General features: G+C 37.3%; 1 protein-coding gene across 1 annotated transcript in view; it reads right to left on the reverse strand.

Moving 5' to 3' along the window:
• The window catches only part of LOC121374523 (multiple epidermal growth factor-like domains protein 10), a 40144-nt gene extending 34915 nt beyond the window's left edge, over positions 1-5229 (reverse strand). Inside the window, exons 1-3 of the mRNA XM_041501626.1 lie at positions 5067-5229; positions 4294-4350; positions 29-160 (exon numbers count right to left, since the gene is read on the reverse strand). Coding sequence (XP_041357560.1) covers positions 29-160; positions 4294-4350; positions 5067-5229 — 352 coding nt within the window. The remainder of the gene's footprint in view (positions 1-28; positions 161-4293; positions 4351-5066) is intronic.
• Between the last annotated feature and the right edge of the window lie 11057 nt (positions 5230-16286).

A 16286-nucleotide genomic window follows, 5' to 3' on the forward strand; every position in this document is an offset into this window, starting at 1 on the left:
AAAGTTATGAAGAAAAATGTTCACTTACAGTTCAGGCAGTCTGTTCCCTTCCATCCAGCTCGGCACCCGTTCACACAGACTCCATGTACATGATCACATGTCTGGTCTCTCGCACACCGTCGAGTTGAGCACCGTTGTGTGCATCCAGAACCATACCACCCTAAGCTGCAAACTAAAATATATCGTATTTAAGTGTGTGTATATATATATATACATATATATATATATATATATATATATATATATATTGCCCTACTGTGATAAAAACATATAATATTATGTTAAAAAGACAAAAGGCAATACATATATCACGTTGAAACAATTCAAATCAGTTTAATGTAGAACAGTTTGGGGGTAACCAGTACCCAGGCACGGCGAATAAAAATTATTATTGGTAGTAACTCTTAAAGGGACAGACCCTAGTTTTAACCCGTGAAAATTAACACTAAGTTCAGTTAATCTACAAACCCGTAACACATTTGGATAAAATTACAATTGAGTGAAACAGGAGTCTGTGACTTTGAAATGGTGAAATACCCTCTAAAACTGGACTTTATAGCTGTTACTTCTCAGAGGCACGTAAACTATGATTTCAGTTATCAAAAACGGAGCATACCCCGAACTCCCCTAGAAACGTTACTCTGCGTCTTTGATCTGTCAGCTCCCCACCCACCCCAGTGTCTACTTCGTTCCGCCTTGCCTGGTACCGGTACGAGAACCCAGTACATAGTAGCCTTAAGGCCGATAGCTTCACCACTTATATACTGCCGAGGCCGGACCCATTTTAAAATGAGTTCCGTGTGGGTGAATACACGATTCTGTCAGTAGTGTTTTGATTGCCCGAACGAAACACTGACAGGGCCCCTGGCAATGTGAACTAATTTCAATCAAACTGTGTGTAAAATGGGACCCTGGTGGGTAGAGGTACTTAATAATTGTATCAGCATATTTTAAAACTGCTTTGTAATTTTATTATAATTATTAGTTGAAGAAATATTTTAATTGTTACTTGAATCAACAATGCAGAAAAATCGACATACTTGATGCAATCAAAAGTACACACGTGCTTACAATCGGTCTACCCCGCTTACTAATCAAACATAACCCTATTGAGTCGTGTTATTTACTATTTTCAAGTATAGAAGCGAAAAACGTCATGAGAACAAAGTATATCAGCAATTTGCTTGGTTGAATTTATGTCTTGAAGAAATCAATAAAAAATGAACCGTTTTTATGAAAATAATTATTGATTTAGCAGTCAGCAGGTTGCTGCATGGTGTTTAAAATACTGCTTGCAAGATAAGGTGGGACAAAGATTTTTTTTTTTTTTTTCAATAGCTTTGGTTATTTCTAATTGTAATTTTTATCTGAATATTTTAAAAATATTTATTCAAATATAATACTCACTATACATATTGTAGTAATAGCCATATTTTTAATGCAAAACTGTATTGATCTAGACCTTAGTTTACGTCTTCAAATTTTAGCGCCCTTATTTGCATACATGGAAAAACGATTGACGTGTTACCGCACATTTTTACTGACGTCACTCACTAATACGTAAAAATAAACATGCACATGCAGACGACACTTCGATATATATTTTAGGCATGATCGTCATGAATTACGAAAACTACAAATGTTTTTATTGACATACGGGTCATGCAATTTTGACCTATTTTGGTTCATGTGTACAAAAATAATTTTTAAGGTAATCTGTAGCAAATAATTAGATATACTTAAAATTTCTTAGCTATTTGACTGTCTACATATCTTACTGTGAGATTTGGAACGTAAACAAACGGTAAGTGGTGCATTACTTTAAAAAGGGGTAAACTCCCAAATGGCACGACTTAATAGAGACAACGACTCAACAAGGTGAGAGTATAAATGCGATTTTGGGCTGTTATTTACCCTTAGCAGCATGACAGTTTATCCTAGATTATTCAGATAGAATTTCAGCTGCTTATTTGGTCTAGCTTTTGACAGTATTTGATAACCGTTAAGAGTTAGAGAAACCCTTTTAAAGTTAATACTTATTTTGCTGATATACTTCTTCGTAAAGATCTGCAGAGTGTATTTGAAAGTATGGGGGGAAAGAACACTGCTATGCGATGGTACGGTGTATGTGTGGACATTTGAGGGCCCAAACCCGAAAAAAAAGGGATTGAGGGGCATGCTCCTCAGCGACAATGTTACATTTTATGTATTCACACACGGTGTTTCCAGCCTTCTGAGCATAATATCTAGGTAACATAGACTGTAAGTATGCCCCCTATCCCCTCTCATTATTCCGCGGCCCCTGATTTCCTACATATTAACGATTTTCAATGTATAAAGCGTTATCTACGAATAATTATATATGGGACATTATTTTCAAATTATTTTTAAATTATAAGTGTGTCTGACGGTTATTGTACTCTTTAGTATGCTTTAATTCAAATTGGGTTTATTTTATATATTGAAAAATTCTGGACTATTTCCTCTCCTCATAAAACCGTATAACATGTGCGCTATGCAAATAAAAACAAAAATGTTGTTTGAATAATAATAATGATAATAGTAATAAAATTATGTATTATCACTTCCATGGAAGAGTTGGAAGTGCACACCACTGCAAGGATATTCCTACGAATAGCATAGCTGCAACATGATTACATGTGTGACCAAGCTAGAAACGAATTTATTTTGTATTCATTACAATAAAGATGCTGGTATATGCTGGTAATATGTGAGGCAGATAGAACATTATTTTTAATTCCACCAGGATTTCCTCGGCAGAGCTTTTCTTGTAACATTGTCTGTTGTCCGTAAAACCTGTTTTATGTCTGTGAGTTTGTTTGTTGTTGTTGTTTTTGTTTGGGAGGGGCATGTCCACACACTAATACGAGATATTTCAAAATGTTTGAGTTTGTATTGAAAGCTATCAAATCTAAAGTTACATTTAACAATGAAAGGTTTAACATGTATTTTCTCCTAGCGTTTTGATTGAGTATTTTTGAAAGTTGACATAGATTCTCTGGGACGGTCTGACAAAATAATGTATTGTAGAATTGTGATTCAAAACATTTTAAATTTGAGACAGGGATTCTCTGGGACAGTCTACACAAAATAATATAAATAAAGGGTGATTTTTAAAAATCCCACTTTTTGAAGACAAATAGCTGTTGAATAGCGGAACAAATATGTAAATCAGAACATTGCAGTTTTGCAAATAAAAATCAGTATATTGTGTTGTCTATTGAAAGTAAAAAATATGTTCATACATGACACACTTTTCAAACTGCGCTTAACACAAAAAATAATATCAAAATGTGCTATAAGCCTACTATTGACTACATACTATTAGTGGAGAAGATAACAGAAGAATCGAGCAAATAGTGATACAAACACTAAATTTGGCATAGTGGTATACTTAACAAATCTGCCTGATTGGCCATTTGAAAATCCAAGATGAAAGCCATTTTTAAAGATAGCTGCCAAATTGACTTATTTAGTACATATGAATGATGTTGGTATCGATTTGTATGTTTTCAAGAATGACAGATTAATCTGTCCTAATTTCAGCAGCCTTACAATATTTTAGTAATATAAAATGACGATTTGTTTTTATATATTAAAAAAATCAAACTTTAAATAATTATAATAATATATATAAACTTGTAATAACAGTTTCAAGGGTTGTCCAACATATCTTCCATGTCTCTCCTTTTTGCATCCATTTCGACTCAGAAGGGCTGCATATATCCGCATTGGAGATAGTAGCCTGTATGACCTCAGATGATCCCAATCTGGTAGGCTGCACGTTGTTCATGTTCTTGTAATGCATTTTATTGTTTGGTGGGGTTGTACTGGATTTGAATGACAAAACCGTATTCTGTGATCAAAACTGTATCTATGGATGTTTTAGGCCAAGTCGTTTCCATGGTTCACAATCGGATACTCGTCATTAGTAGGACCGTCACACCCCTAGGAGATCCGTAACAAGACGTATTATCCTTTCTATCCTTTCTACACTGCTTGTAGGAGGACTGCCACTTGAAATACTAGCTTAGAAACCCAAACGTGTACAGGGCAGACAATGACACACACACACACACACACACACACACACACACACATATATATATATATATATATATATATATATATATATATATATTAGCTGTGATAACATGCACTCATGAATCTCTGTGAAAACTGTTGTTCAGGAAAGGTTAGCATATTCTGTCCCACCGATGGCACCTGTCATAAGCACAACCTACTGGCATCAAGTCTATAGTTGAAATGTACAAGACGACTTCAGGTTGTGGGCAAACTGATCTGACCTTGCCTCGTCCACACCAATGGCTGCACAATATGTGTCGTACATGAGGACAACGAAGTTTCCAGTTCCAGCAGGTCACCATCATAAACTTCAGTTGGAAGTTGTCACAGACATCCCATATCAGCAATGGAAATGTCTTTACCTTTTCACGGAAAACAGACACGATGGAAGTATATGATCCCAGTGTCTTTGATAGGGCCTATTGCATAAACTACCTTATGAACTGGAATCTATCAAACACTAGCTCCTTGGCTAACTCCAATTCACATGTTCTGGAGACCAAGGTTTTGTAGATATGTATGATTAGAATAATCGTAGAATCCCTAGCATGTGTGAATATCCGAATATCTGCTCCTCAGGACTCCTCAGGACTCCTCGGGCATAGACATCATATGTCTTTGACATCCGGGGCGATACGGCTTTGCTAAGGGCTCAGTTATTGCTGATGGTATTTCCCTCTGGTTCTCTCTCTGTTCTTGGATAATTTCAACCAGCTAGAACATCTGGCACATATAAAGTGTGTTACTGTTACTGAGAGAGACAGATTCTGACTGATTCTCATGTTTGAATAAATCTTGAAAGTCACACTCTCTGTACTGGCAGGCGACGAACAGTCACGAGAACAACTGACAATCATCTTTGTTCTACTTAATTGAATACTAGAATATACCTGGTCCTTCATTTGGCAAGCCATCCATGAATAATTGAAACTGATCACCGCCTACCTGATGATTTGTACCAATCATTTCAGCGAGTTCGCTTGTCTCTAGCTCCAGGTCTTCTGACTTCCACCTTCTCAGGGACAGACTTCTGGGCGCTCTGTTGGTGATAGTTGCATCTTTCACAATTGATGTTGTCTGATATCCAGCAACTGGATGACATACTTCGCGTCCAGCCACCATTCAAAAGTCACGGTTAATATTCCAGACTGCTAATAGTAGTAATCTTGGTATGCTTCTTCCAGCAGTGTTTACAGGCTGCGAGTTCTGATCAGATGAGCCAGCCTTATTCTGGTGAGACTTGATGCAGTTAGGAAAGACTACTGTACAAGATGAGGCCACACCAACCTTATTCAATGACACTAGTACAGCCACTATCTCCTAGTAGTGTCCCTGCTGATCCCAGTGCAGCAATGTTTGATATCTCCATACTTGAATCCCTGCTACTGGATATGTTTGGCTATGGAATATAGCATTTATGACAGTTGTCTGCTAAGGGTTAAAGTACGCTACTGTATTCAGGATCTTCTTCATGGCGTGCTTTGTGGTTGCAACAGTGAACCTGGTCTCAAAACAAGGGCAGTAATGATTAAATGTTCACTTCAACTAACTGAGGTCTCACTACACAGTTCACTTATGGGTGAGAGTTTCAACACTTCACTATTAAATAGCAACCATTTGTGAAAACTAATATGTTTAATGAACTAACTAGATAATTACCTTCTTTGTATGTTCCTTATAACACAACTACCAAAAAAGTAAAACATTATCATGTAGTGGCTGTGTGTTTGATGGCCATCTATTGAGTGGATGACCAAGGTGTGACAATGTGATATTACGTTTTATTGGATGGTATGGTGCATCTATCTTTTGGTGTTCATAAATTACACTGGTCTAGTGTGGCTTTTTTTGGGTATAAATTACCCAAACTATCAAAATGACTTCAAAACAAGTTTGACAAAATCTGTTAATAGACTTTAAGGTCTCGCTACACAGTTCACTTCCGGGTGAAAGTTCATTCATCACGGTCCATTATAGTTCCTAATTGTGACACATATTGTGGTTCACACATTCACTTCTAGGAATTGGGAAAGAATTAAAACAATATGTATGTTTAATGGTAAGCCTTCTGGCTGTATTTTGCCCATGTTATTTTGTAATATTGTGCATTGACCTTTTGGGACATGGGTGAATAGCGCAAGAGACAGCCGAAGTGAATCGGTTAATGAACCACCTGTTCGGACCAGTACAACAGCCAGATGCGGTCATATAGCAAAAAACTGAGACGGAAATGTTCACAATGTGTGAGTGAAAACAAATGCTTATACAATGTATATAATGTATATTCGCAATGGTGTATGTTGTTAATGCCACCGAGAACCCATTCTATTGGCAATCTTCACTTGAAGTTGAGCAGTTTAACATGGATTTCAATGACAGATGTAATCTGTGTAATGAGACCTAACTCCACTGTTGTCTTGCATGGTTGGCTGGCCATGTGATAAAAAGCATCATATCGCGAAAACTGAGAGAAATGTTAATTTTGGGCTTTCAAAACTAGACAAAAATGAATGCAGCATGCCTTAAACATACAAATCAACAACAAGCATTCTCAGAGTACTGCTAAAGCAATACATGCCCCTTACCGGACCCAACACCTTTTTATGTCTCTTATTCCGTAACTCCGTCACAATTGTGTAAATCGCAATGACAGTCAAACGTGATCTCCAACGGAACATGGTAAAGCTATACACAAAAGTTCAGCAGCTCAGTATCTTGAGGCAATGCACAAAAAAAAAAAAAAACGTCCAGCAAACAATTTAAATATCTCTTAAATTTCAAGGACCAGTACTCTGTGTCAAAATGGGTAAATCGCTATGAAAGTCAAACCTGATCTATAGCAGTACATGCTAAAGCTATACACAAAATTCCATCTCAATATCTTGAGGCATTGTGAAAATCAAATCCAGAGAACTATATGTTGGAGAGACGGACGTACGGATGGACAGCAATAAATAAATACATACATACAGAAGAACAGATGTGAAACTTATAGTCCTGTCTGGTTGTACCAGTAGGGGACTAATAAGATCATTTAGCTCGCTCAAGGACAATTTGGCGAATTTTCAAATGGTCAATCTGACTGATTTGTTAAGCATTCCAATGGGAATCACTGTGCTAAATGTGATGCTTGTATCACCATCTGCACGATTTCACTGTAAAATTGCTGTTATCTGCTCCACTGTACATTGTCTGTACATACTAAAATAACGGTCGCTTTTTGTTTCTCCTATAGCCCATAGTCTTTTTTATTATTTGTTTTCCTCTAGAATATGATACACTTCTTTGTTTCTTCGAGTGTTAATTTTGCCCACAGCATGTCTCGACTTTGTGAAAGAAAGTCGTGAATAGTTGAGTACGTTCTCATTGGTATAGCTTTTTTGACACCACGTTTTGAATCACACGCTATTTTAAATGTAAGCCGCGTATCATAATGAACTGGTTTTGTGAAAAAGTTCAGTTGTCTGCAGTGCCTAATTTTCCCAATATTCAACTCTTTGGTGAACTGTCTATAATTTATTTGTCTAGAAAATTATTATAACACAGTAGCTGATTATATTTGTGCAGTCGGTGCACATCCACCTCGGTGGATCCATTCTTAGAAATTGGTTGAGATATGCATCGTGCCAAAGTGGGGGCCGCAAAAGGACGCATGATAAGAAAATGAGTTAGTTTTTGCCATCATATTTGACTATTTTCTGTTTATAATTTTATTAGGGTTATTCCTGTTAAAAGTCATCGAAGTGGGGGTGGGGCTGGACATCTTTGGACCCCCTACCTATATTTTGTTTAATAATGGTGAACTTAGCAGAATCTGTATAAAGATGATGAACAAAATTGATATGTAGTTTGATAATAAATGTTACAACTGTGCTTTTGTTATTCTTAATTACATTGGTCCAGTGTTGGCACAACGATGGGCCAACTATATAACGTGGTATGAAAATGTTGGCACAACGTTGTTACACCGTTGGTGCAACGTGGAATTAGCAACAGTGAGCCAACGTCGGCCCAACGGTCAAAATGATCATATGCCAACATCGGCAATTTACGTTGGGCCAACTGTAACGGTTTATGTTGGGCCAACGTTGGGCCAACCGTGGTGTGCTATCTGGCCGGTCATGTTATGGCATTAGTATCAGTATGTATAGATATGTGGGGATAATGACCCCACCCCACCCCCGTCGTCCGCCTCGACCCTAGCCCCAGAATGTATTTCTTTTTATTGGAAATAATGTTATTTGTATTGTTTGACCCATCCAATGAAGCTGGGTTTTTTATAGTGGAAATATAATTAATTTGTATCTATGTATGGGCTATTTCAAGTTTTGACTGTAAAAACGTTTTAATCATATTGATTTACTCATCCGGCATTACTATCTTTGTAAAAATTATAAATGTGTAATAACTTCTAGATTCTTTAAACAACCGTACAGCAAATAGTAAATATTTTAAAAAGTCCTGGTTTCCTTTAGTTCCAATCCATTTAAAACTCCCGTTTTAGTAGTGAAGATATGTACGTGTGTGGCTGCTGAATGTCAGTTTAAGCAACACAACTAATGTTCTCTTTCAATTACATGTTTATAATTAAATATGATTAATGTATATGAAACATGATTAATTCGACTACACACGGAAAAAAGGAAACGTCATAGTGATCCATCCATTCACTTTATGACTCGTGGATAAAAAAAATTGGTCCGGTGACCTATGATTTAAGTAATATAATATAAGACTATATTTATATTTAAAAAAATATATACATATTAAAAAATGTTTTATCCCACTGCCCCTTTCCTTTCTCTCCTTTAAGTTCCATCTCATTGCTTCCCGATCTGGCATCTCCTCCCCTCTTTCAATTTAGTTCGCTGTCCGCCTCCACCTCCCAGTCCTTGTCTCTCCAACCGCGACAGGTGCTTGTCTCTTGTGGCTACCTGTGCCACACACCTACCATTCCCCATCAGCTTTTAGCTGTGTGCTTAGTCTGACTACTTCGGGGAGTGTTCAGTAGTTACCACCTACTATACACCCCTACTACCGGCGGTCGTTAGTGGTTGCAGAGAAGTCCCCTGCGCGTGCTGTAACCTCACCGTGGTGCAGGGGTGTAACATTTTCTTTGACAATGGCCAATACAGCACAAAATTGAAGTTTTTAGTAAAATGCAGTATCTATCTGTGATATTTGTGTTTTTGCACAGTTCTTTACACTGTTTTTGTTTAAATCTTGAATTTTTATATTGATGTTGATCATCACTTTATTTATTTGCATTACCATAGTTTGACACCCAATAGCCGATGTATTTTTCGTGCTGGGGTGTCGTTAAACATACATTCATTCATTCATTCATTCATGCAGAGAAGTACACAGAGATTGCACTCCTCAAGGAAGTTGAGACAAGTAGACGATAGTATGAACAACTCAGAAGACAGAGTCGGGGGAAACTGACAGAAAGGGTCGAAACAGATTGAACTCGTGGGAGAAATGAGCAAGTTTCATTAATCATTAAATTGAAACATAATATTTATTAATTGATGCGAATTTCGCGAAAACAAAAGATAGAGAAGTTAAGATTCCTAATAGGTACTAGAGCAGTGGACAAGTAGAACCACTCCACGGATAGGTAATATTGATATGATCTAAGATGGTGTTTAATTATCATTATAAACATCACTACACATAGTAAACATCTAGAACCATACAAAGGAGATGTAATACTGCCATGGAGTAAAATATGGTTTAAATATCATAGAAGAATCATGACTATTATATCATCGATTGTTGATTAAAGCACGTTTTTCGCTCTTTAAAAAAAATAGAATGCTGTTCTTAACTATAAAACTCGCTAATGTCCGTGTACAGTAATTTTCTTTCCAACCTCAATGATGATAATAGGTAATTACACATTACATTATTTTGTATAAATACAAATATAAAGTTAAGATACCTCGAATACAGTCGTCTCCCTGGTATCCAGGTTGACATCCGCCAGTACCACAGTGCCCTGACTGTACGTCACAGGATGGATTAGAAGACGCGCATTTACGTTGGTCACAGTACATACTACAGTAAGGTCCGTAGTTTATATTCAGCAGACACTGTGCTTGGAAAAGAAAACAACGCTGATTAATAACGGTGCACGTGATATAGACTGCTACAATTTCCTATTATTATTTTAATTGTCCCAGATTACAAGCATCAATGTCAGGGATGGGAGTCCTGAATCACTGCCGTACATATAATAACTGTATATCATATATACCCTGTTTGTCTGTCTGCCTGCCTCCGCCCCCTCTCTCTCTATCGGGGATTGGAGTCCTGAATCACTGCAGTACATATAACTATATCACATTGTTATACTCTGTCTCTGTCTCTCGCTCGCTCTCTCTCTCTCTCTCTCTCTCTCTCTCTCTCTCTCTCTCTCTCTCTCTCTCTCTCTCTCTCTCTCTCTCTCCACACACATGGAATGGTTATATGATAATAGTGAATTAATTGGGCAAACATTACAACCGGTAGTTCAGTATTACAATAGGTTTTATGACCACCAAAGATATTGTAGGACGATTGGGGTCAGAAGTGAAATTTGAAAGTTGACGATTTTTTATCAATAAATCGCAAATTCAAACAATAAAAATAACTAAAAACAAAACAATAACAACTGTATGATCAGCAGAATGAAACAGATTGACAGCAATAATGTGCCACAGTGATTAACCGACCTTCCTGGAAATTGTCAAAAGAGAATGACACCACACGCACGTGTACGGAGCCACTGCGTGAGGCACGTGCACACTTTGGAATGTGTTTTGGTGTGTTGAACGTTCTTTACTAGGATATCTGTGGTCAAAACGTATGTTCGGTCTAATAGTTGACATTAACATTAATATTTTAGGTTCCCCTACTTTTTTAAAGAGTATACACACACACACACACACACACACACACACACACACACACACATATGCATTACACATATACTCTGTCAAAAAAGAAACGCATAGGTGATAGGGGAAGAAGAAAAGTGTTTAATTTTACAAAATATCGGGGTTTTTTTTACAATGTTTCTGAATGACCATGTTTGTTAATGTTCCTGGAATGGGACAGCATGCCCAAATGGACCCTAAAACAAATTTAATGCACGGAGCCATCTAATACACCGGCAGAAGCGAACTTGTGTTCGTACAAGGCAACCTGACAGCTACGCTACCGAGATGAAATTATTCGCCGTCACATGCTTCCCATTTTGGATCGACAGGAAGAACTCTTTCAGTGGGACAATGCCAGGCCGCATACGGCACGTGTAACAATGGATTTCTAACATAATGAGAACATTAATGTGCTGCCATGGCCATCAAGATCGCCAGATCTCAACCCCATTGAACATCAATGGCACGAACTGGACAGACGTGTACGTTGCTGCTGGTGGCCACACAAGGTACTACTTTCAGCGCCCTCGCGCGACGCTGTTTGGTAACGAAAACGCTTCCACTGCCGTCAGTCCATAGCACGAACATTGTCACATACTCACGTCAAATTTTACTGTGATACCATCATAAATAACGAAATTTTGCCACTTTGTATTAAAGAGATAATTCCATGAATTTCGCCTATGCGTTTCATTTTTGACAGAGTATATATATTTTCTTAATGTAATTATATCTTTGATGCACATGTACATTTTCATTCTAACACAAGATTACCGGTATGTGGAAATGATGTGACAATGAACATCAAAGGTTTTCATTTCATTTCAACTTATTTTCGTGCTTATATCTAATTAAGGTTGAAGCTCGCTGTCATGGGCACACACCTCAGCTATCAGGGATGTCTGTCCAGGACAGTGGGTTAGTTGTTAGTTGGTTAGTGGTTAGTGAGGAAGAAGAGTGTGTAATGGCCTTGTACCCACCCACTGAGCCCTTTAGAACTCGCACATGGTTGGAACCGGTACCGGGCTGCAAACCCTGTACCTACCAGTCTGTATTCTGATGACTTGACCACGACTCCACCGATGCCGGTAAAGTCTTTCAAAGTAAGAGACAGGATTAGTTGGAACAACAGTGCGGGGTTATGGTTTATAAGCTTGTATGTGGAAATGACTGCTAATTAAGCAGCAATAATGGTGCTGAACTATGGCAGAGTTATAGAGTTATGGCATGAAAAATACATCGGCTATTGGGTATCAAGCTATGGTAAGCAATGCGGTGATATTCAACAGGTAATCCGAAAACGCAAATACCAGGAAAGCCCATTATACTTTGTTAGTATTGAGCAGACCTTTGATATTATCAAACTCGCTCATGTGATGTTGCACTATAATGCAATAGTGATTAATATGAGGGTTCCGGTGAATAAAGTTTACCACAATACAATCTGATTGTTTTGTCTTGGAAAGTGGCAGGTAATATGTATCAAGTAGAGAGATACACTGGATTAGTTGGATAAGTTGCCTTTGCCGAGTTAAACTACAACATTGTTGATAGCATTCTGAAAATTTCAGGTAATCTGTATAACATGGTGGTACATATTTCAAGGGACATTCCTGAGTTTGCTGCAAGACTAACAGAGACTTTTTAATGATTGTAATTACATATCAAATATATTTTTCTGCATAATATATTAAACGTGTTTCTGATCGTTTCTAGTATCTGTACTAGGTTAAATTTCATTTTATTTCCTAAAATATATTTTTTCGTACGTAAATTATTTGAAAACAAAATCCAGTTTCGGCTTTTTGCAAATATTACGACGACCAGAAACACATTAAATATACAGACACTGATATTCTAAACATTAAATATATATTTAATATGTAAGTTTACTCGTAGAGATATTTTATTAGTCGGAAGCATCGTACAATGTAGCAAACTCAGGAATGTCCCTTTCAGGTAATATATATATTACCTGACGTGTTTAGATAAAATGTACATTAACAGAGTGACTCCGGTAATACGAATATTTCAGGTAATATACATATTACCTCATTACACACACACACACACATACACGCACACACGCACGCACACACACTATATATATATATATATATATATATATATATATATATATATATTACTAGAGTAGTAAATATACATACATGCAACTGGTTTGATCTGGGATTTTATAAAGTAAAGATAAGAAAGAGGAGAAAGGAGTAGAAGATGAGGCATGGTGTTTGTTTCTTATTCTTGTTTTCAAAGATATTAAGCTAGCATGATATATGTCGGTTACTCATTATCATGAAATAAATTAACCCATGAAGCTCATTGTTTATTAAACATTTAGTACATTTTAATATGGAATAAATCTTTCTACTTTAAACTTTTGTTTCGACATATTATGTGCGATCTGGACCGGAACTTGCAATTGTGGAATTGCCTTTTTATTTTTACTGAAGTTTAGAGCTTTTTTGTTAATGAAGTCATGTATGTTTTACAAATTACGCCACTTCGCATTTGAAACATTACACATGATTGCCGTAGAGTATGACTCTTAACATTAAGAAAATCCACGAAAGGAGGATTTGTTAATAGATTTAACAAAGTGTCGTTATGACGTTAAATTAAAAACCGTTTTTGTAAGAAAAATAAAATGTATGTAATCAATAATTGAATTGAATGGGTGTTTAACGACACCCCAGCACACATAATACATCGGCTATTGGGTGTCATACAATGGCAATGAAAATAAATAAAGTGATGATCAACATCAATATAAAAATTCAAGACTTAAACAAAAACAGTGTAAAGAACTGTGCAAAAACACAAATATCACAGAATTTTACGGATACTGAATTTTACTCAAAACTTCAATTTTGTGCTGTATTGGCCATTCTCAAAGAGAATGTTACACCCCTGCACCACGGTGAGGTTACAGCACACGCAGGGGTGTAATCAATAAAGAAACTCACATACGTTGCTTTCGCTTCCTATTTATTGCACTCGTTGATTTTGCGTAAGAACATACCACTCGATCGCTATGCAGTTTCGTGGTATATATTCTTGCGCAAAATAAACCCAAAACATGTTTTTCATATGTAATTTTTGTTTGTGTCAAAGTAGGGAAAAAAGAAAACGGTTTAGGCAAAAACACTTGATGTTCTGTGAAGTTAAATAACATTCTATAAAAAAAAATGTATTACTTAAGTTTACAGTGGTGCAGTTCCATGTTAGTCCTAAAATGGACAGCAATCACAAAACGGTTATTTTGTTTTCGTATTCAATAAAAATCACACATCTTAGTGTAATTTGACTAGTTCGTCACGTTTGACAGGCAGGTCATTTTTTTTATTTTAGTGTCAGTACATAAAAATATGGGATATTTGCCAGAAAAGAGGTCTCCACTTGGATCCACAGTTGTGTTTGGAGGAGATTAATTTCTGGGGATTACTTTTGACAGGAAGCTATCTTTTGTGCCCCATCTTAAATATGTTAAAAATAATGGTTTAAAAGCTGTCTATATTTAAAAAGTTATTGTTAATACGGAATGGGGAGCAGACCGAAAGGTTATTCTCATTCTGTCTAGATCTCTTGCGCGGTCAAAACTTGATTATGGATGCATTGTGTATGGGTCGACACGCAAGTCTTACCTGCAAATGCTAGATACTATACACAACCAGGGACTTAGGCTTTGTCTTGGTGCATTTAGAACATCTCATATAGGGAGCATGTGATTCATTCTGCAGTAACTGGCAGATTTCAGGTCCAATTAAAATAACATTTTGACTACCTTCTGTCTCTCTTTTTCTTCATCAGCTAGGTAGATTAGTATCATAAGTAAATACTCGTAATAGCAGCAGTGGTCTAGCTGGCCGATTTCGATTTAAAATTTACTGAAATCTGCATCTACGTCACGACATGTAGCCCTTGTTGAACTTCCATTTATTTTGTTCCCCATATTATTTAACCTAATAATATGAATCACAGTATATCTACATTACTTGTAACACTAATATTCACATTTTGTTTGATATCTTAGATATAACTGAACAGTATTCAGGCTCTCGAACTTTGATAGCCTGTCAAATGTCAGACATTCACTGTAATCAGATGTAGATAATTGCTTTATCAAGATACTTTTAAATTTTATTTGTGTGAAGTTCAACAAGTGCATTCCCCACTAATGACCGCTATCTTTCAATTATATTAGTTTCAACAGTTTATAATTATTAACTAGTTAATGCGTGTGACACTCTCAAGATTCCCCCGTAAAATGCATATTTTCTTCTAGTAAATGGAATTATTTGGTTGTAATTTTTTATAGGCATATAGCTGAAGGTATGGTCTGGGATCGATCCACGTCGGTGGGCCCATTTGAGCTATTTCTCGTTCCAGCCAGTGCACCATTACTGGTATATCAAAGGTCGTGGTATGTACTACCCTGTTTGTGGGACGGTGCATATCAAAGAAACCTTGCTGCTAATCAAAAAGAGTAGCCCATGAAGTGGCGACAGAGGGTTTGTCTCTCAACATCTATGTGGTCCTTAACCATATGTCTGACGCCATATAACAGTAAATAAAATGTGTTGAGTGCGTCATTAGATAAAACATTTCTTTCTTTCAAAACATGCCCAGGACATGCGTGCGCAACAACAGCATGCTCTGAATGTGCACGTAAAGCCCTATGACCTGACCTGACGAAACATGCGTAGCCCAGTGGTAAAGCGCTCGCTTGATGCGCGGTCGGGTTGGGATCGATCCCCGTCGGTGGGACCATTGGGCAATTTCTCGCTCCAACTAGTGCACCACGACAGGTACACCAAAGGCCGTGGTATGTGTTATCCTGTCTATGGGATGGTGCATATATAAGATTCCTTGCTGCTAATCGAAAAGAGTAGCCCAAGAAGTGGCGACAGCGGGTTTCCTCCCTCAATATCTGTGTGGTTCTTAACCATAAGTCCGACGCCATATAACCGTAAAAAAAAATGTGTTGAGGGCATCGTTAAATAACACATTTCCTTCTTCAACTCCCGTGCGACTTTTCCTCCCGATACATCCGACAACGGTTCAAGTTCCGTGCGACTACAGCGCGACCTGTACGTGTCCCGCGCAAACACCATGCGATTTTTGTTCAACTCGCGTGCGACCTGTACACATGCCGTACAACCGCCGTACAACCAACGTGGTGCAACCCCAATACAAGCGCCATTCGATCCGCGCGAATCGCATAAAAGCGGGGCCTTTTGG

Source organism: Gigantopelta aegis, chromosome 6 (genome assembly GCF_016097555.1).
Source record: "Gigantopelta aegis isolate Gae_Host chromosome 6, Gae_host_genome, whole genome shotgun sequence".
NCBI classification, from domain to species: Eukaryota; Metazoa; Mollusca; class Gastropoda; order Neomphalida; family Peltospiridae; genus Gigantopelta; species Gigantopelta aegis.